At 41.1% G+C, this 21,589-nt stretch overlaps 1 protein-coding gene across 3 annotated transcripts in view; it reads left to right on the top strand.

Moving 5' to 3' along the window:
* The first annotated feature begins 449 nt into the window (after positions 1-449).
* Positions 450-21,589, top strand: part of traf4a (tnf receptor-associated factor 4a) — a 42,632-nt gene continuing 21,492 nt past the window's right edge. Inside the window, exons 1-2 of one of the 3 annotated variants that reach the window (XM_044118541.1) lie at positions 450-610; positions 715-899. In XM_044118541.1, coding sequence (XP_043974476.1) covers positions 757-899 — 143 coding nt within the window. In that variant the 5' untranslated portion in view covers positions 450-610; positions 715-756. Of the gene's footprint in view, positions 900-5,804; positions 5,921-21,589 lie in introns of those variants that run through there. The other 2 variants (XM_044118540.1, XM_044118543.1) reach the window with 2 other exon arrangements.

Here is a 21,589-nt window from a genome sequence, read left to right as displayed (position 1 = left end):
ATCCAGATGTGTGGGGTCGAGCGCTGGTCTATCTCTGTTCCTCCACCTCACATCTGCGGTGTTTGTGTTTTAAATCAGCTGTAGCAATGTCAGCTGGAGGGGATTTAAAGCGCACAGGTGCTAGATTTTAACAGAAATCACAAAGATTAATATTTAGTTTGTGCATTTATCCGCCACTAGAGGGCGAAGTTGTCCCTCTTCAACGTCTGCTTGGACGTATTTGAGTCAGAACCTTGCTTTTTATTTATTATCTCTCACCTTTTTTTTGCTACGTTTTCTCACAGGTGAGCGTATATGACACTGTACGCCGGGTGAATATGAGCAAAAAAAGTCTCATTAAATTTCCCGGAGGAGAGGCAACGGAGGTACAAGGCGACTCCTCCCGCTTGGAGGAGGAGGAAGAGGCGGAGGAGGAGCTGCGTGTGCACCTAAACAGACGGTGAGGGTAATGCATTGTGTTCAGTGTGTCAGTCCTGCACGCAGCGCAGTCAGGAGAGCGGCCCAGCCGGTCAAAACAAACCCAGCGGAGGGGAGGTATCGTTCCTGCTGCTGCGGCTGTCCTCTATCGGGAAAGAGCGGCGGTGGGGGACGAGTGCTCCGTAGCTTTGACGTGAGCTGCTCTTCGTCTTAAACGGCCCCTCAAACAGCTCCCTGCTCCCAGAAGGGAAAAACAAAACAAGAGGGCATCAGCTGTATCATTTTTTTAACCCGAAGGCCCCGAGAGAGGGATAAAAAGCGACCGTGAGCCCCGCAGACATGCCCGGCTTCGACTACAAGTTCCTGGAGAAGCCGAAGAGACGCTTCCAGTGTCCGCTCTGCAGCAAGGCGATGCGGGAACCCGTCCAAGTGTCCACCTGTGGACACCGGTTCTGTGACACCTGTCTGCAAGAATTCCTCAGGTAGGGTCTCCGTGTGTGTATATAGCCTATGTGTGTGTGTGTGTTGAGAAATAAATATATATATCCAGTTATCTGCAGGTGATATTGTACCCTGCTTCTGTGTGGCGCGAGCCTCGGTAAATAAAAGCTCGAAAAGGTGTGTCCTGCTCACCTATTTTTATAGTTGGTCTTTTGTGCTTCTGCTGCACAAAGCATCTGGACAACCCGAGGCCTGGTGAGCAAGCAACGACTGTAATTTCACTTTATATTTTTTTTTTTGATTGATTTTTTTTTCTCCACATGTGCAAAATAGCTGGAATAAGCTATTTTTCTGAGTTATTGTGGGCTGTTGCAGGCCGGGGCTTTTATTTCTGCCAATCTAATCTGTAGGTTGAGGTGATTCTGGAGTTTGCAGCTCTCTTGTTGTGGTGCTTGTGTCCTGCAGAGGGCCCCTGTGTCCTCATCCCTCGCAAAGGATGGCTCAGTTAGTAGTCCCTGTGTCTGAAATTAGACAAGATCTTTTCTCTTCAGGAGGGGGGAGTCAGCGGGGGCCACTCTGAGGGGACCTTTCACTTTGGGGTCATGACTGCAAGAGACCTCCTCACCCTCCTAATCTGCTCCACAGTGAAGTCTGTTTTAAGGCTCCTACAAAGACAGCCTTTGTTTTAACAGTTTTAAGATGGCACCGTCAATAATTATCTCTCTACACTTAAAGGAGACTCGCATTACGCCTAGAACTAGAGCCGTATAGTTCACGTGTCCCTTTTCACATTAATCCGCTACATCTGTCCATCAGCACGTCTCTGCTATAGATGGAGCACATGTGACTCCTTGTTTGTCTTTATGGAGGTTTTAAAGGCTTATTTTTCTCCCCCCTCTCTCCTTGCATGAAGGCTCGTTTCAGTCTCTTAAAAACTCTTGGAAAAGCATGACTTTGTTGTGGTTAGAGTCAAATCTTCTTTTCCCAGAAACCAAATTTTTGAGTTTGAGTCTTGTGGCTCGGGCTTTGACCTGTGGACACAGATTTGGCTGACACAAGAACATTTAGGGCTTTTTTTTTCTTCATGAAAAGCAGAGGTTTGTGGTTGTGAGAGAACAGCTGCTCTAAAACAAAACTTAACTTACATTTTCTTGGTAATTTCCTTCGTAAAATTACAAAGAATGATTACAAAGTAAGACAGTTTAAGCTATTTAGCATTTTGTAGTGTTGCTGTCAAAACCTCTAATCTAATCTGAGTCAAAATCAAAGACTTTGAATGTGCGGTCTTAAGACAGCTCTAGAGTACAACACACTATTTTTAATAGCGAGACTAATTCAGTTAGCATTGCTAAAATAGCTGTCACTGCTTTGGATAATTTTGAAAATGTTGAACCTGACCTTATCTTTGACATATGAAAACGTCTTTGTAATTTAACAAGCTCCATAACAAATACAGATAGGAAACTCAAAAGAAGTCTTGCTCTCTCTCGCTCTTTTGCAGCCTGAACGAACAACTTAACTTATTAACGTCATTAGCATCCACTCGGATAACAAAGTCTTTATTAAGAGAACACTTGATCGTAGAGTTGTACTTTAAGTGTCTACAAGTTATTTTTATTACTTGTACACAAGTAATTTGAATCATTTTGTAAACAGAAAATCTTCTTGTATGAAAGGAAATGCTAACAAATCGCTATCTCCTGATTCAGTTACGGTAATTACTTTAACTTTGAATTCCACTTTAGGAAGCTCGTTCACTTTAAACAAAATGATAAGTTGTGCATAATATATAGGGAGATGCCACCAACTGAGTCATGGACCTCACCTGTGCTGACTCATATCTGACTGTCAATGATCGATTAAAAGGATTAGCCCAGAAAACATAAACCAGATGTTAGGCTAAATAGGCTAAATACTTGGCAGAGAAATCTGAATATTTGAGTCTGGAAAATTATTGAGAGCATTTTGATTAGGAACCCTGCAAATGATCTGCAGTGTCATTTCAACTTCACTAATGCTGAATATGTTAATGTTTTCGGTTCTGACTTGATGCAACAGGAAGAAAAAAAGCTCATCAGCAAATAGAACTTTTCTTAAGCTTTCCACTGTCTTTTCAGCAAAACAGGAAAATTATATTTGGTGATAATTCTCAGCAAGTGCGTCTGCCGGTGGAGTGACGCTGTGAATACATTATCCAGTCGTGAGTTCCCGGTCTGCAGTGGTTTTTGAGTCATCAGGAAGCCTCCTCTGGTTTATTAAACAGCAGCATCGTGAAGCAGAAGTGGAAGAACAAGCGAGAGCGAGGGAGGAAGAGTTTTCTTTTGCTTTTTTTTTCTCATCAATGAGTTTTGCCCGACGCTTTGTCTGCATCATCCTGCTCGCCTCCATGCGCCTCCTCCTCCGGACTACGGTCCATTTTCTCCTCCCACGCGCCAACTGAAATTACAGTTTCATAACTTTGCAAAGTTTTAGTATATAGAAGTTGTGCTGCTGTGGGGTGTCGCAACAGAGGATGTCACGACCTAAAGCAGCAGTGATTTGCTGAGACGTGCGTAACACTTTTTGATTACAATGCAAAACTCTATCTTGGTCTCACTACCGATTAGAACAGTCTTTGAGCAGCAAAATTGGGCAAACTCCTACTAGTACCCAGGGATGCACTAATCAGTCCAGTTCTTGTTAGGGAGCACAACCACTCACAAAAACGGGAAATCCTCAAATACATAAGACCCTGTCTAAAGACATTAACAACTGTGTATTTTAATAGTTCAAACACCAAATATGTTTTAACAAGCATTAATACACAAGGTGGAAATCATCCTAGCACCACTGCAGAAGCTAACGTCTACAGTCTGTCTTATCTTCGCTTTTGTCGCTACAGCCAGTTGATGACAAGGAAAATAAATGACTCTCCTGCATTGGTTGCTTTGTAAATGGCAGCCAATCGTGTGCGAAGTAGTATTGTATCTGTGTAGTTTCCCATGATGCATTTAAAGAAGGTAGTCGCAGTATAATTGCAGAGTTGACATTTTAAACTGTCTTTTGCATCTTAGCACTAGCCTGGTAAAAACCTACGTTTTGCTTAGACCCTCATACAGATTGAGAAACGATCGTTTCCTAGAGGCATGGAATCTGACGAAGTTTTAAATTTGATATTATTGCTAATGTTTTGATCATGACATTTGTAATGATTAGCTAGCTAACGGTGCCAAAGGTTGAGGTAAACTTCTCCTTATGTTCACCAGGGAACTCGATCTCAATGGGAGAAATCCCAGTAAAGGGAGATGAGACTCCAATCGCGTAGAAAGGTAATGGTCAGGCTAGATTAGCGCTAGATTAGGACAGTCAGCATCACAAAAACAATAGTCTCTTTGTGTTTATTGTAGAAAAATAGATTCTTACCTGAACTCAGACATCCTAAAGGTTTACAACATGTTCCATGACAGACGTCATGTAGATGTCTATTGTATACGTGGGTCTACTGGAGTGAGAATTTATTAGGAACAGAAAATCTTGTTGTATGACAGAACGGAAGAAAGCTTGAAAGTCTCTGACCACAACTGGAAGTTTTTTTCCACTGTCATTTAGCAGCAATAAACAGATTGAAAACATCAATAAGAAAATCAGTGATAGTTGCTTTAACAATGTATCCCCTGGTTCACTTTGCCAATGTATAAAAAGCAAATAAACATCAATAACGGCAGCAGACTCGTGGGCGCTGACAGATCCACTCGGCCGCCTTCGTTTTCACCTCTTTAATTAAGGAAGTGTGCTGGTCGAGGTCATTGAGCCGGGGAGCGCCCATTGTGAGCGGAGCTCAGGTTTATTGAGACTGACAGACAGTAGTTGGCTAATGCCTTGCCCATTGTGCAAGCACGAGTTGAACCTCTTTCCCACTAACTATTAAAGGTTGTGTCACAACCAGTCCAGGCTTGCCAACCCAGTCAGGAAACCTTCACACGTACAACTGATTGTGCACTTGTTTTCATAAACCTTTTTAACATTTCTTCCATGTTATAACCTTACACTTTGGGAATTTGCGTTTTTCTTCAGCAGGGCCAAAGAGCTTGTAAAAAAAAGAAAATGTTTAAAGGCCTGCATCCTTCTTGCCATTTCATAATTATACACTACTTTTATGTTGGTCTGTCTCAGAAAATCATAAAGGAAGATAGAGCACATAACACCAGTTTTAAAGTCCCTCCACTGGCTCCCTGTAGCTCAGACAATAGACTTTAAAATACTGTTGTTAGTTTATAAATCACTGAATGGTTTAGCACCATAATACATTAAAGATCTGCTGCTGTTTTATCAACCTTCCAGACCTCTCGGGTCTTCTGGTTCTGGTTCTGCTCTGCATCCCCAGAACCAGATCCAAACGAGGAGAAACAGCATTTAGGATCTATGCACCACAAATCTGGAACAAACTTCCGGAAAACTGTAAAACAGCTGAAACACTGACTTCCTTTAAATGTCAACTAAAAACCCACTTGTTTAGAGTTGAATTTGAAACGTAATCAATTACAGGTTTATTGATGGAATCTGACTTAATATTGTGTTTTGATTGTTGATTCTATGTTGCATTGTGTTTTTGTGTTTGATTTGGTGTAAAGCACTTTGAAATGCCTTGATGCTGAAATGTGCTATACAAATAAAATTTAATTTGATTTAAAAAAGCAACAATCTAAAATTAATGGTTTATATTTGTCAGAATGTGAAACGGTCAAAGAGCTATAGGATTTGCTTTAACTCTCATTCAGTTTATTACAGGACACAAAGTCCCTGTAGTTTGGAGTACATTCCGAAACCCGAGTCACTTAAAAATAATGTCTTTTCAACTTAGTTCCAGCTTCGAAAAGCTAAAGAATAACTTTTTTTTTAGCTGATGTTTAGCTTGATTGGCTCTGAGGAGGCAACACGTGAGTGGTTCTGCCTTCTCCGTGTTCGCGCGCCTCTGTTAGCATGTGATGCTAATGGACGGCGTTTCCTCCCGGAGCAGAGCGGAGAGGAATGTGCAGCAGCAGCAGTCCTGCAGGCTGCCCCCGCTCCCAGGGAGAGTCGTGGGGTAAGAGCGGGACTTCCTCCCAGCTTCGACTCTCTCTCTACGATCAAATATGAGTCACATGCTTCAGCGCTCGTCAGGGGCGGGCTTTTGTTGTAGCTCCTCTGCCTTGCTAAATAAAGAACAATCGATGCTTCATAGCTGGGCTTAGCTCCGGGCCATGTACGCTGGGTTCGACGGAGACGCGGTGTGACAGCGGCGCCCGTTGTGGGTACGAAGCTCTGGACGGGGGACGGGATTGGGTCGCTCAGCTACTGCTGACTTTGTGTGCACTGAGACACTAGGAACTTTTCTTCTGCCTCAATCGCCCTCTGACCTGGAATAAATGGAAGATTCAGTTTCAAGTTTTAACTTTGCAGCTGGTCTTATATGCGGTGCTACGTTTGCATCCATCACTCATGCTGCTTCCATGTTGTGGTGTTAGAGGTACAGTACACCGATGGGAAAAACTGCTTGTTCTTTCCCTCCTCTGCCTCTATATTTCAGTGTCTGTGTAATAAATGAAATGGGATGAACTGGTTTTGTTTAGATGAGATTTTCTTTTCATTTGTTCAAACTCTCTCCACAGCATAAACTGAGCTCCAGGTTGACTGTGCCACAATTACACCAGTTCTGATCAGAAGACGATACAAGAAATGAACATAATCCACTTGAAAACAGCAATTAGGTCAATTCATTTCAATTTCTGATTTTATGTAACCTCGCACTGTGTCAAATTTACAGATAGTTATCTGTCTGTCGATCCATCTTTCTGTCATTTCTACATCTGTTTGTCTTTTTCTCTGCGTGTCTTTCTATATGTCAGTATTTCTGTTCTGTCTCTATATCTGTTTCTGAATTTCTATTTTTCTGTCTGTCATATCTATCTTTTAGTCTTTGCATCTATGTTTTTGTTTTTATCTCTGTCTTTATATCAATCTTAGTTTATTCAAGGTGAAACTACAGAATTTAGTTTTTGACTTCTTTCTGTTCTCCATCCAGTTGGAGCAACACTGAGTTTCAGGAAAACTGACTCCAAACTAGTGCCACAGCATGATGCCGCCACCACTCTGCTTGATAATTTGTACTACCCTCCTTGGTATGAAAACGTCACTCACCTTGATTTCTCCATTTATTCTTCTCATCGTGTTTTGAAGCTGGGGCTTCTATGTTAGCTGGCAGCCTCCAGTTGTTGTTAAACTGGCCTCAGGGAGAACAAGTGACAGTGGTGTTCCAGGTCCATGGTGGTTCTTGAACATCCATCCATCCATCCATCCATCCATTTTCTGTTCACCCTTGTCCCTAATGGGGTCAGGAGGGTTGCTGATGTCTATCTCCAGCTGCGTTCCGGGCGAGAGACGGGGTCACCCTGGACAGGTGGCCAGTCTGTCGCAGGGCAACACAGAGACATACAGGACACACAACCATTCACACACACACTCACACCTAGGGAGAATTTAGAGAGACCAATTAACCTGACAGTCATGTTTTTGGACTGTGGGAGGAACCCGGAGAACCCGGAGAGAACCCACCATGCACAGGGAGAACATGCAAACTCCATGCAGAAAGACCCCGGGCCGGGAATCGATCCCAGGATGGTTCTTGAACATTCAAGTCAATTTCCTTTACTCTCAGGATGACAAATTGGGTCAAGCAATAGGCGGTGGTCCATCATAATTAGGGTTGCTACAAATGATTATTTTAGTAATCAATTATTCTCATGATCAATCAATTAACTGGGGGGAAAAAAATGGCACATTTTTGGATTTAGCCACTTAAGCCTTCTTATACAACATTAGACATGCTTATAAAGATGGTAGGAAATAATTTACCATCTGTTTTAAAAATAACAAAATAAACATTTTGTTGCTAAAAATGCAGTAACATGGCATTCATTTAGTGCAGTGTTTCCCAACCCTGGTCCACACTGCACTAAATGCCCTACATGTTTTAAACGTTTCTCTGCTTTAATGTTCCTGATTCAACTGATTGCAGTTCAACAAACGCCTGTTAATCAGTCATCAATTGAAATCAGCTGGATTGAAGCAAGGAAATACCTAAAACATGCAGGGCAGTGAGCCTTGAGGACCATGGAGGGAAACGCTGATTTAGTGAATACTTGATCATTTGTAGAAAATGATGCAGCAGCAGCTAAAAAAATACCTCACATGTGAACAGCCCAACCGTTTCTATTTGACTTACAGGACTGATATGTTAAAGGTGCTTAATATGGGTTTTTTCTTTCTGCTTTTTTTTTTTGTGCAAAATTTTAAAACTGGGTGAAGCTAAAAACTATGGCACTTGAAGAGTTTTTGTTAGAACTTGGAGTTAAATGCACAATATATATGTTATATATACAGTCTTGTCTGAATTATGTTCTGATTGTCTTGTTCTTTCAGCACATTTTTTTTGAGTCTGTATACTCTAGTTAATAATTAACCCCCTCTAAATTAGTGCAGATTATTTCAATAATCCGATTAATCATTTCAGCTCTAGTCATATATGAGTGTTTCAACAAGACGGGGATTAATCAAACCTGTTTTTTGAGGCTTGGATAAACGTCCTGGACCTTAACCAGATTAAGAACAAATGAACTGCACCTGGAAGCCATTCTTAGACAAGGAAACCAACCAGTTTCCATAAATCCCCCTCAAAAATCAAGTCACAGCGTCTCCAGAAGCTCGTTTGGAGCTCCAAGACGCTTTGCGGTTGAGGCGCTACTTTCTAAAAGGCGTTCAGCCAACTATTGGTGGGGGTGTGACTATTTGTTGATGACTGTTAAATTAAAATTAACCACATGAAAGTCCAACACAAGTCCAAATTTGCAGAATAAAACCTCAGATGAACCACACAAGGAGACGATAGCTCTTCTTCCTCACACACCAAAGTTCTGTGCAGAAACGCTGTTTGGCCGTTTCTCGAAGTGCCTGAATGAAGTTTGTGTTTCATCAGCGCCCGGTGTTGTGTAGACGTCTGCCACTTCGAGGCAGCTGGGCCTTTGAATCTCAGTGGGTATCTGTGTCTAAATGGCGGCGGCGCCAAGGAGGGCTGATGAAAGACCGCCTTCTCATCCTTCCCTGTCCTCACAGAGACGCACAGAGGCTCCGCAGGTGTCCTCGGGCGCCCCACGTCCAGATCCGGAGAGCTCCGTCCTTCTCTGTCACAGAGAGGCTTTTTGGGCCTCCGTTCTGCACATCGGGGCGACAGAGCTGGAAGTGGCCCAGTAAATCTCAGCACAGTCAATGCGGCGACAGACACATGCAGAGATCAGAGAGGTTTGGGAACAGAGCGGTGCTTGTTTGAGGAAAAGAGGTTTTAAGATAAGTGGGCGTCTTTTCCTTCAAGAAGCCTTAATTTACCTGTAAAGTCAAAGAGGGGAACGCTTCTATAATGTCAGCAGACTGAATGGACTTCGCACTGCAACCTTCCATTGATGTTTACATTCTGAACTGCAGCCAAAATAGCATAAAAAGTTCACTCAATTTCAGCTTTAAGGGCTTGATTTGGAACCTATTTGCATTTAGTCATCATGTTTCACTGCTATCTTTTCTTTTTCTATGAAGTTCTTTAATATATATCTTGGAGCCATAAATAGTCTGTTTGTTTTGAGAGAAAGTCCAGAGAAACGACCGGAAACACCTCCAGATCACAGGGTTTTATGGAGTTTGGGATGTTTATCCCAGTTATCCATGTTTAGTTTGAAAAACTGAACCTGCAGCATCTTGTTTAAAATGTCCTGTTTTTTCTCGTCACTTTTTCTATCTGAACCGTTGTGATCAATTTGTTTCCATGCCTCTGCATTTCTCATAAGCAAACTCTTCTAAGCCTTTTCTGGGATAAAAATGGGCTTTTCGCAGAACTAACTCATCTCAACGAAATGCCTTAAAAAGTCTGGAATATGTCAAGGTTTTCCAACATAGGTCTTTAAGGAATTTATTTGCGTATCCTGAAACGTTTTCAAACCTCATGTAAATATTTTTTTCTGTGTTCTGTAGCTCCAGCTGTTGAATTTGTGTGTTTTAATGCTTGTAGCTTGCGTCGCTTTTAAAGGCCTTCGGTGTAAAACTTGCTGAAGCCTTTCTGGACTCATCCACATATACTCCAGAGGCTGGCAGATGTAAGCCGGCCAGCTTTGGGATTAGATGATCGTCTCCTGAGAGGAAGCAGAGAGGCTTCAAAGATGCAGCTGCATTGATGAGAGAAAACAAACCCAAATATTTCACACAGCTGCAGAGACTCTCTGCACACAAGAGCGATGGCCAATGCCAGCACCTCTTCTGCCTCGGATGTGAACAAATGAGAGCAACCTCACACAAAATTGACATATATTTGGTGTCAGACTCTAATTTTGCTCTGTGTGAACCTTGACAGTCCAACGAACCCTTTCTGCCCTCGATCCAGCCAATGTAAACTCATTTAGAGCCACAAATGTTGCATTACTTTTTGGGGTGGAAACAAAAGACGGCCTATAACTTTTACTAAATATTTACCGTGGGGATTCTGTTGTCAGTTTTAAAAGGAGCACCATTTTACTACTAACTTTAGCTCTTAAAATATTAACCTAAAACTTAAGCATTTTCTTTTGCTGGATGTTGATCTTTCTGGAAAATTATATATACTGGTATATAAATAAAAAAATTATGTATATATGTATGTATATAGCACATTTTTTATCGACTTCTCAGCAATGACAAGAGAAGTCGATCTAAAATATATTGCTGTTAATTTCCACGACATCCTGTCGTGGAAATCCAGTCCAATTACTGATTGAGAAGCTTCTGAAAGCTGTATTAGTTATTATATCTACGTTTAAAAACATTAGTTAGTTCTTTATTATTGCTAGCCAAAGTTGTGGAGAGCCATTTTGGAAGGTCCGAAGAGCCACTCGCGGCTCTGGAGTCTACATGGAAATACTCGCAGCCTCTGCCGTTTGTTGTAACTAGGCATAATGAAGGCAGTTAGTGGTTTACAGGAAGAATGTGAGTCAGTCTTTACACCTGGATGACACAGATTTGTTTCACATTACATGCAATGAAAGGCTTACGGAAGAAGACGAGTCAGGCTATTTTTAGTTTGCTTTGTTTAGTTTTTAATCACTTGATACTAAACACATCTGACGGGTTGAGCCAGCTCTCCGGATGTTTTCTGATTTATCCTCATGAAGTTTTCTGTGTTGTGTAATTAGGAGGCAGTTCAAGGTATCTTGTTTTTCTTGAGCATATTTATTGGTTAAGTCTTTTGTTTTTAGCTTTACCTTGTGTAAATTCTATAAAATTTAATAGCACTTTATTAACACTGAAGGTAAAGGAAACAAAAATTCCCCAGGAGGACATTGTACTTGAAAGCCTAGACTGAAAAGCGTTTTTATACTGCTTACGGTTTTTTGTAGTTTTCAGCAGATTGATTTATCTCAAACTTAAAGGTATAATTGTGAATTTTTGTAATGGTTAAAAAGATTCCTCCAATTTCTCATTGCTTAAATCCAAATTAATTGGTCACAAATGTCAAAGTTGGTTGGAGGCCGGCAGCAACCAAAGCATAAACTGGCTACATGTTTGCACTGGTTGTGGAGACTGCCGATTATTTTCTTTGTAAATCCATCTATGAGCCGGTGCAGCACCAATGAGCCTATTGTGACGCAGGTTGTTAAAAGATGTAGAACAAGTGTTTCCAGAGCAACCGTTTGATGTAAAAGTAGCTTTTCTGCTTCGCTCCATCACTCGCTTTGGCTAGCCGTTAGCTTGAAGCTTTGGCATCAACTTGACTGGGTTGATGCTGGCAGAATTACAAACTGTACCCCAATGAAACATATCTAGACTTGGATTCTGTCACCAACAAATCTGTTCCTAATTTCTGGATTTAAATAAAAAAGTAGATAAAGCGATATTAGATTATTGGGGTTAGGGTTAGCCAGAAATCTGGGTAAATGTTTTTTAATGTGTTTTTGCCTGAAAATGAGCATGTTTAACTAAAAACAATTATTTCTAAGAAGGAAATATCCAACCATAGTGAAAATGTAAGAAAACTCAGTATTTGTACCTGCATGTGGACATGGAAAACAGAGATTTATGGGTAGATGTATCCATCTACTTGCTTTGACATGATTCCCAATTCACATTGTCTTATGTTTTAAAATATTTTTATTCTTACAAGCTATGTAAAAGTAGTTAAAACCTATACATTGGTTCACACAAATGAACCTCCTGTCACCATGTGTAATTTCTTACAGGAAGTTCTGATTGTTTTGAAGCGATCCGATTGGCTGACGTAGCCAATCGGATTGCTTCGTCACTGCCCCCTATGGGTTTGGCATGTTTGAACAATATGTGCGGTTAATGTGGATGAAAACATTTCTGAATCCAGTCCCATGTCCGATGTTATTATTTTAAAACGATATGGCAGACATGTTTATTTTTTATAAAGACCCGGCTACATGTGGACGAGACGTATGTTCTTACTGTCTGGGTTTGGGGGTAAAGTCAGACATTTCCTTCTGTTTTTTCCCCACCAAACATTTCCCAGCATGCACCTTTTACTGATATTCTAGTCCCTCTGGTCTCTTTAAATATTAAGTAACCTTCATCAAGGAGTAGAAAAGCCTTTTGGTTACTTGAAGTGTTTCCTTGCTGCTTGTAGATTGCTGCCCACCAAAGTGAACAGCATCTCCCCAGTAAAAGTAGCAGTCTAGTCTGAACATGTCTCGACTTGCCCTTTCCTATAAAAGCTCCTTCTAAAATGAATATCACTGCCTTTTTGGTTAAATACAAAGGCGTGAAACATTCCAGCTATGTGCTGAACCACCTTCCCCTCCGCTCAGCGATCACGCTGGGACGAAAGCGCCTCGCCTCGGCCCGGCCCCGCCGCTGGACCGCTGCCAGCTGGCCCAGATCTGCCGAGCGGCGTGGCTGGCTGCTTCCACATGCTCGGGTATGCACGTTATGTGACGAGGCAGCCCAGATAGAGAGGTGTGTTTTGTTGACGCGCACAGGCTCCCTGCCTGCTTCCCATTGCACAGCGTGCGAGTCGGGGCTTGCGTCTCCGTTGCTGTGGTTGTTTTTAGATGTTTCGTGGCATCCGAGGCGCTTTATCTCTGCTTCCCTCTACTCCTGCTTTCAGACCGTGTTTGTGTTGTTTACAGGTCAACGAGCAGAGTCACTGCACATGCATACGGACACACACGTGCTGGAGCTCCCACACACATTATGTCTGCTTTCTGATTTCAGGATTTAAACGTGTACATTGCCTTTGGGCAAACTCTGTGGGCTTATTAGTTGATTAAGTCATGTAATTTATAATTGATGGAACAAAAGATTTCTCTAATTGAAAGTTGAATGTTTCATATTTTTAAAATGAAAAATAAAAAACATTGGTTTAATGGTATTTACATCCAAATTTAAAGTCAAATTAATATATGGTTTTGTTTTTGGAGGTTTTTTTTGTTTGTTTTTTACGACAGCTAAGCAGTTCATTTATGGCAATCATAGTTTTAAACTACTTGAATAAAAGTGAAGGGTGACCCTCCTTTAGTTTTCTTGGTATCGGTTTTGAAATGTCATTAAGAAAAACTTAATATCAGGCCTTAAAATGTGTTAAACCAAGCAGATTTTCAGTAGTTCAATTATTTCTTCAAACTTTTTATCTGAGATTTTTTTTTTCTTCTTACTTTATTCCCCACCGACTCCTTCATATTTTGTAAACAAAAGCGTTTTTCTTCTTCCGTTTCTCCGACTATAAATAAACTTCTGAGAAGTGACCCTGATGAAGCAACAGGTTCCTTGATCCGTAGCTTCTCAAGAATCCAACTCTTAACGGCGGTGCCACCGTTACTCACGGAGCAGCGGACGCCTACGTGACCTTTAACCCCCAACGTTTGTGTCAGGAAGTCATCCTGTGGCTCTGATTCAGTTCCCGAGGTGGCAGGAAGGCACTTGAGGAATGTGTGTCTGACAGCAGGGCAGCTGGGGCAGGAAGCTCCGGGGAAAGCGGGCGGCTCGCTGCCGAGGCACCTGTCCTCAGTGAAAGGCTTCTCTGTGGAGCCGAAACAGGTGTCGGCAGAGACGTTTAGCCCCTCGCTAAAGGCCGACACTTACTGAATCGGCCATTTAACCGACGGGGGCCCTCGTCAATGTTAAGGTCACTGCCCAGTTGCATGGGTTTTTTTTTTTTTTTTTTTCTTTCTTTCCTGTTGAATTCAGACAACTGCTTCCTTCCTGCCAAGGTTCCTCAGCTCTCTTCAGCTCAATGAGAGCCTCAGTCAGAATAGCTTCAGCGCTCTGAGCCGCCTCCTTCCTGACCGAGCGGCAGATCCCATGAAAGGACGGCACAGGAAGTGCTCCGTCAGGTGCAGCTCCAGATGTCAGGAATGAGCCACCATATTCCTAATCTATACTGAGAGACGGGAGTCATTTAGTGATAAACTGCTGATTATGATGAATGAATATGGTAGTTAATTTACTTTAAAATGTTATTTATGCTGCTAGAATAAAAGATGAAGGCGATTTTACGGCTTTTCACGTGTTTTTATGAGGGTGCCGATAAACGTAGAGGGCAGTGTACACATTTGACATTTGCTCCAACTCAACACTGTTGCACCATAAAGTCGTCTTTGGATGTTTCCTCTTTGAGTAGATTTGGTTGATTGGGGACCAAAATTGCAACATTTGTTACATTTTCAGCTGGTGCAATCAAATAAACCATTAGTCAACGATTCATTGTAAGTCAATTAATTCTTTACATCAGTCTATTATTTTCTCTTTTGTGTTTTCATTGTATTTAGAAAAAAGAATCAGTATTGGCCAAGAAAACCCCAAAGCAAGCCAACAGCTGAGGACCCTTAACATTTTTCTTTTTTAAAGAAGTTATTGTGAGTTGTGATAATGTCAGCAACCCACCAGCAGCACCTTTTGTTTATTTATCTGCCTTGCTGCTTTAAATCACTGTGTTGCTCCTAAAGCAGCCGAAGAGGCTCCTTGTTTATCTGCTAGGATTCAAAGCAAAAGCACTTCCTCCTGACAGTTGCCGTGAGAGATGGGTGACATCTCTGTTTGTTGCTAATTACTCCCATTGCTCTTTGTTTTGTTTTTTTATTATTATTATTATTATGATTATTCAACAACTGAAAATCTTGTCATCTACCTCATTGTTGCTCCTGGAAACGGGAGGGGGCAGGTTGCAGAATTTCATGCCTCGTGCGAACAATGCAGCTGAGGCGTTCCGAAACAAAGGAGGCGATCTGACGTCAGCCCCCCTCGCATCGCTGAACAAAGGAGCCGCATCCACGAAGCAGAGAGGTGGACAGCAAAAAGGACAGTCAGGCGCTTGAGCGAGCGCGGCTCTCCGCGCTGTTTTGGTCTCGCGTCACGTGCGTGCGAGTCTTCGCAGATGGTGGCTGATAAGGTTGACCTGCAGGACGTCTGAGGTGTGACTACACCAGCTGATCCATACCTGTTTTTGTTTTTTGTTTTTTGTCATGTAGCCCACCGATGTGTGTAAGCCATCCCTTTTCCCTCCCTGTTTCCATGGACACAAATCTAAATTTGTCCCCTGCACACCTCTCCGGCGTCAATCGAATCATCGACGGAAGCCTTTATGCAAAATTCAAAATAGGTCGGATGTTGGGGTTACGTAAGGCCACGCTCTTCCAGAGGATGGAACAGCAGCGATGAGGCAAAGTTCAGACATTGCCGAGAAGGAAAAGTTTTTTTTTATTATTATTTTCCCTCAGAGGAACCGGAGTGACTCACAACACATCAGACTCAGCTGTGCCGCCAGCACTCGGCGCTGCAATAAGGCTGAATCACAGCCTGGCAGATCATACGCTCTGACAGGGGAAAATCCAAATGATAAACCCTGGAAGTCTGCACCTTTGAGCTCATGTGATGTAGAAACAAATGTGCTTATCAGATTACCAGCATAGAGGCTGAATGGTTGGGTATGTCTTCATAAACACTGTATGGGTTGGACTGGCTGCCCCCTCACTAATTCATCTGGCCAAAGGTGCACTTCTGGGGTTGGAGCAGAATAGTTTGCCTGCACAGGAAAGCTGATAACAGCTTATTCACAGCTGCTATCTCATATGCGGGTCAGCTGGAAAAGGTACGGGTTCGCCTTTGTGCAGAGTCGTTTATGTTTCCCGTTCCACGGAGATACGAACCTGTGTGAAACCGGAAACAAAGATGACTCGTGGATGATGGCAGAAGCCGGCGGTCTTATGTAAGGGGGGATTTCAGAGCGTTTCTGTGCCCCAGAAACATTCAAATACTCAAAACCGCACAAACTGACACGCTTGGCTTTTTAAATTACCAGCTGGTTGTGTTCATTCGGTAGTCAAGTGCCATTGAACAGCTTTGTTGTTAAATCTACTTCAAACGTACTCAATTTCACATTCTTCCTGCACAAAAACCATTTAGATTTCAAAGCTAGGACAGACCAGAACCTTGTGTCTCAGGATCTTTCCTTCCAACTTGGGCTAGTGTTAGAAAAATATTTATTTGTGATAATATCTATTATAATCAACCAGTTTCAAAATTTGTCTTTTCAGTTAAAATCATCAGATTCTCAAATGATCATGTTAGGGTCATTCTTGTACCCAAATATTTCTGGTGTGTTAGAGTGACCTGCCTTAAGATGTTTCCTTTCTTGCACGCACTGTCCACTCCACACCCACCCTATAGACACGTTCCATGTTGTTTACATCTGAAAAATTTGTACATTCGCACAACACCGAAAGGCTTTAAGACGATTCTTTAACTGCTGCAGCTGTGGGACAATTCCTTTAAAATGAAACCCGGCAATGTGGGTATTATTAATTTAGTGCAGTGCGCCACAGCAAAGGGAAGAAGAAAGCAGAAAAACATGTTGAAGAACAGCTCAAAACCACTCGTATTCTTCTTTTGCCACATGCGTTACGATAGCAACTGACTGACAACAGCTCCACTAGTGCTTTACGATTCAACACCAAAACAGAAACGGTCAAAGAACAAAACATTCGGCTGGTTATGTTTACAGGCTTAATGAAACACACTGAATTCTGCAGCACATCTACATTTAAGGTTGCCAAAATCAAGCTAGCATAACCGACCTACCTCCCTCTCCCTCGCTGTTTTTTTTTTTTTCTCAAAACTTTTTTCTGACTTTTGACATGTGATACCGTTGGACCTTGTGATCTACTTGTTGTAGTGTTGACAATTAATAGCAATTAGTTTCTTTTGCATGTCACATGTACATTTCAGGTTTTATTGCGTTATGTTGACAACTGGACAGCAAAAACCAAAGGTCATCATCGTTTTTGCAGTTTTGTTCTCTCCAGCAGGGAGCTGATGGACGGGATGTTGCGCCCGTGACATCACGTTGCAAAGTGTCTATAGATATTCAGTCTCTACATTGACATCACGACATCCCACAGTGTTACACAATGGTGGCCGACAGCTAGCGAATTAGTCTTTTTAAATTACTTTTTTTAATCAATTTTGGAACGTTTTATATGAATTCTAAAATTTGGTGAAAGAGAATTGTGATTTTTATTTGAATATATTTTTTAGGCACACCCCTAATAAATCATCCTTATAACTGTCTATTTTTAAAGTTCAAGAAAACGAAGCATTTTTAGAGGGGGGTCTCAAGTATTTGACGGTTTCAGCTATTGGCCGGCAGTTTTGGTCCCTGACCTCTCCGGATATCGAGCTGTCTTCCTGCGCATGCTGACTAACGCAGTTTAAAGACTTTAATCCACAGCAGCACCTTCACGTGTCTCATTGACTTGAATAAACCTCCTCCTACTCGTTAGCAAAGTATCTAATGTTTGTTCCCTTTTAAACTCTGATCCACCAAATCATTTTAAGCCATGTACACAACTAACACACTTCAATATTGCAAAATCTTGTCAAACTCGTTGGTTTGCAGGTCAGAATAATTATTTGCAACTCCGAATATTTAAAAGCCAATAAATCTTTGATTTGCGGATTTTCTTTCTTCATTTTTTCCCCCCATCTGCGTTGATTTGTTGTGTGTAAAAAGTATTATCAGCTCTGTAAGTGCTCCCTGGAGACAGGCGGATGTAGCAACAACAGCTCTACTCAAGCATTTAACACGACACGTTACGGTGGTCTGCTGTTTTTGTTGTTTTTTTTTCTCTCTCAGCCTGTTGAAAACACACTTCTTTGCACATGTTTTCAAAGAGGTTTCAGTCATGCAGCATTCAAAGAACTTTGTTTTAACAGGAGGAGGATGAGAGCTGTGTTTCTCTGAGGCTCCTTTTCCCCTTGGGCATACAGAAGATCTACACACATTTAAAAAAAACCCAAAAAAACCAATAAACAACAGTCGTCTTTGTCCACGTTGAGCTTCGGGAGTGAAAGTCGTCCCCGTAAATAAGCAAACCAAAGACTTCTCTGTAGCATTAATGGGATTTATGATGAGAGCTGCAGCTCATCGTCACGTTCCTCTCCTGAAACAAACTCTTGTCTATTGGTGCTGCTAAATTGTAAAACCTTTGCTCTGATTGATGTCCCAGCTGTTGGCCAAGCCTAAAATAAAATGTTCTGGATCTTTCCCTCTTGGTTTGTGGTGTTGCTGGAACTAACCGTGGCCGATTTCGAAGACGGCGCTAAAAGATGTCGAGTTTTTCCTGTGTGTTGATGTAGCAAATATGCTGCGTAACACAATTATATGTAAAAAGAAAATGTGTTACTTTGCATTAGATAATCATTGAATTTTTTTTTCATTTTTGCTGAATTCATATCCGATTAGCTTTTTTTCTTTTAACTCGGGGCTGCATCTCCCGCTCTGACTGTATAACAGGATTTATTGTGAGATTTGAATCCTTAGCTAATCCATTGTTTTTGCAGAAGAATGGCTTCATGTCTGGGATCATAAATAGTAAGGGAAAGTTTGCAAATTTTGTTTTATGATTAGAAAATCCTTTTCTTTGGACTTAGTGGGCATTAAGCTCCTAACCATCCCATGCACCATCTGTCAGGTCTTCTGACGACATTAAATGGCAGTGCTGTGCGCCACATGTTTACAAGATCTAAGCAGGTCAGAGGATTTATACCACTTATGCTAGATATGGGGCTAACATTACAGCTAACAGCTTTGTTTAATACATAAAGGTGTTAATGACCTGATTTTGTACAAAGGCTTTTATAGGGATTGAACAGACAGAACATGTAGTTTATTAAATAGAGGTGTTTGTGATTTTATTATTATTATTATTGAGGCAAATCAGATGTTTTTAATTCTCTGCTAATTTAACTTGCAATGAAAATTTCAGTCTGAGAATTAGTTAGAATAGAATGGAGCGTTTATCATAGAGCACATGTATACAAATTAAATTGTTTGTGTTGCGCTAAAACAAACTAAACCGTATGAAGTAAGTTTTAACAATTCCTAATTAAATAATCAAATAAGAAATAATCAATTTATCAATGTTCAACACATGCCATGTTAAACAAGCTAAACTCAACCAACATGATCTTAAATAAATTCATCTAAGCCAATTCTGAAATTATGATAATTCATTTTCTACATTAAACCAATCTAGGCTTAAGTCATGCAGTGATAAATAAATCTAAGCTAACATCTTTCTAAAAGTGATCAATCAATTTGTTAAAGAAAGAAAAGAAAAACAACAATCCATTTAATAGTCAACTTTCTAAAGCTTTGGTGAGCTAAGCTAACACAGTTTCTAAGAAGTGCAGGTTGATTTATTTTGTCTTTGTTAAAATAAGACATGTAAACAAAGCTAAGCTAATAACAGCTAACCCGAGCTGAGTGTTTTCTAAAATAAGGATAACAAATTGTTTAATAAATAAAAAGAGAATAAAGCAAACAATGTCTACCTGAAGTCATCTTTCTTAATATGTAATCTGAGATTAACAAGTTTATTCCCAGTTTTTGAACAATACAACCAATCTGGTATTATCCATTACAATAAATCTGTAATCCAACACTGGCAGTCATTCTTGTTACAATGTTTGTGGTGAAACAAGCTACAAAAGGAGGTGGTTTCATAAAAGATCTTGAAATTCAGCATTGGTACGTTTAGCATGCATCCTCTTACATAACGCATTAATTTTAGAGACATGGCACCGATTTAAAAAAATGCATTTCATCTCGTCTTTCTTGATTTGACTGACGGCTTGAGTAGAAGCTGGAAATACGCTTCTCCCTTCACACTTAATCTGTGTTAGAGCTGCGATTTCATGCTGCGCGTCTGGATGATTGTGACTCCAGTAGCTGATTCATTGATGCTGCTTGGAGGAAAACCGACGCGACTGCGTTTGCTGCTGCCTTCCCGTCACCATATGCAGCATACAGTTGGCAGCCACCTTCCCTTTTTACTAACCCACTTTTTTTTTTTTTTTCCTTTTTGGGAGATTCTTAGATCGTCTAAATTCATGGCAGGCATTTAAATCCGACTGTCTTCACTGCAGATAGTCCTTTTCAGCAGACATCTGCCCTCTGACGTGAAGCTAAAATTAGAACAGCCATCTGTGATTAAACCAGCCAGAATTTACATGCGCATGAAAGAAAAATAAACTTTTATAGGCTGTAAACGCTTCCATTTGTCGCTAAATAACACCCTTTGGATTCTTTGGTATAGCATTTGAATCCTCACAGTAGTGTGAAAGTGAGTAGAAGAATCGAGAGTGGGATGTTTCACGCTTTCCGCAACCTTGACGGCAGTTTTTAACACTTCTTTGCGGGCCAGTAGGTCCTTCGCACGTCTTTGACATGCTAGAGCAACGGACTTTTCATTGATCTCCAAGTTTGGTCCTCAACTAACCGCTCTTAAACCACATCTGATGTAAAGTGTGTCCTTTCAAGCCCTCCTTTCCTTTCATGTACGTAGGGCAGACCATCGTCTGCGTGGGTACGCTGCAGCCATGGTGGTCTCTTCTGGGTACTGTGTGGGTGAGGGTGATCGCTCTCACGCATCGGGTGGGACTTTAGCTTTCTATCATCCACTCATCCATTAGGATCAACAACAATGGGGAAAATGGATTTGGTTTTCCGATACTCTAAGCTTAATCCGAAAGCAGAGAATCCACAATCATTACGAAAAAGGAATTTGTTTGATTTTAAGCAGTTTCTTGGATGTATTAAGACTTTGTGATTAAATGACCTTTGCTTTAAATTGAGCTCTTTTTTTAAATAGATAATTTCATATTTATAACCGTCTTATTTTTTAGTCTCTTGCAACAGAAGCAGGTCACTCAAAGGGGAAGATGCCATTATTAGGCTCCATAACTCTCAGGCCTTTTGTGATTCACCCATTTTACAACCTACTGCTTGGTCTCATTCTCTAACCAGTAATATAATAAAATTTATGTTTGATGTCTGTATTTATACATTGTTTGTCAGAGCTCACAACTAAAGACTAAAGGCTTCCACATACTTGGAAGTACCATGCAAACTCTGTTAGTCACTTGGACTCCATGGATGCTGTTCTCTGACAGTTCAGATTCTGTTGTTTTACCTCCCAATATCCTAGATTTCTTGTGACGGATTCCTTAATTTCCAAGTTTAAGGAGCTAGCTAGATGCCTAGCCTTGTTTCGTCTCCACTAAGGCAGCTACCACACACCCATCAGTGCAGCACACAGTGATAATCATGCTAGTTGCGCCGACTAAACTTTAACAGCATAGAAAAAACTTTTTTTATGCTTAGTCTCGCATAAAAAAAAAAAAACAT

Source organism: Gambusia affinis, linkage group LG06 (assembly GCF_019740435.1).
Source record: "Gambusia affinis linkage group LG06, SWU_Gaff_1.0, whole genome shotgun sequence".
NCBI classification, from domain to species: Eukaryota; Metazoa; Chordata; class Actinopteri; order Cyprinodontiformes; family Poeciliidae; genus Gambusia; species Gambusia affinis.
Note: the sequence above shows the minus strand (reverse complement) of the source record. Positions and strands in the feature narration are given on the sequence as shown.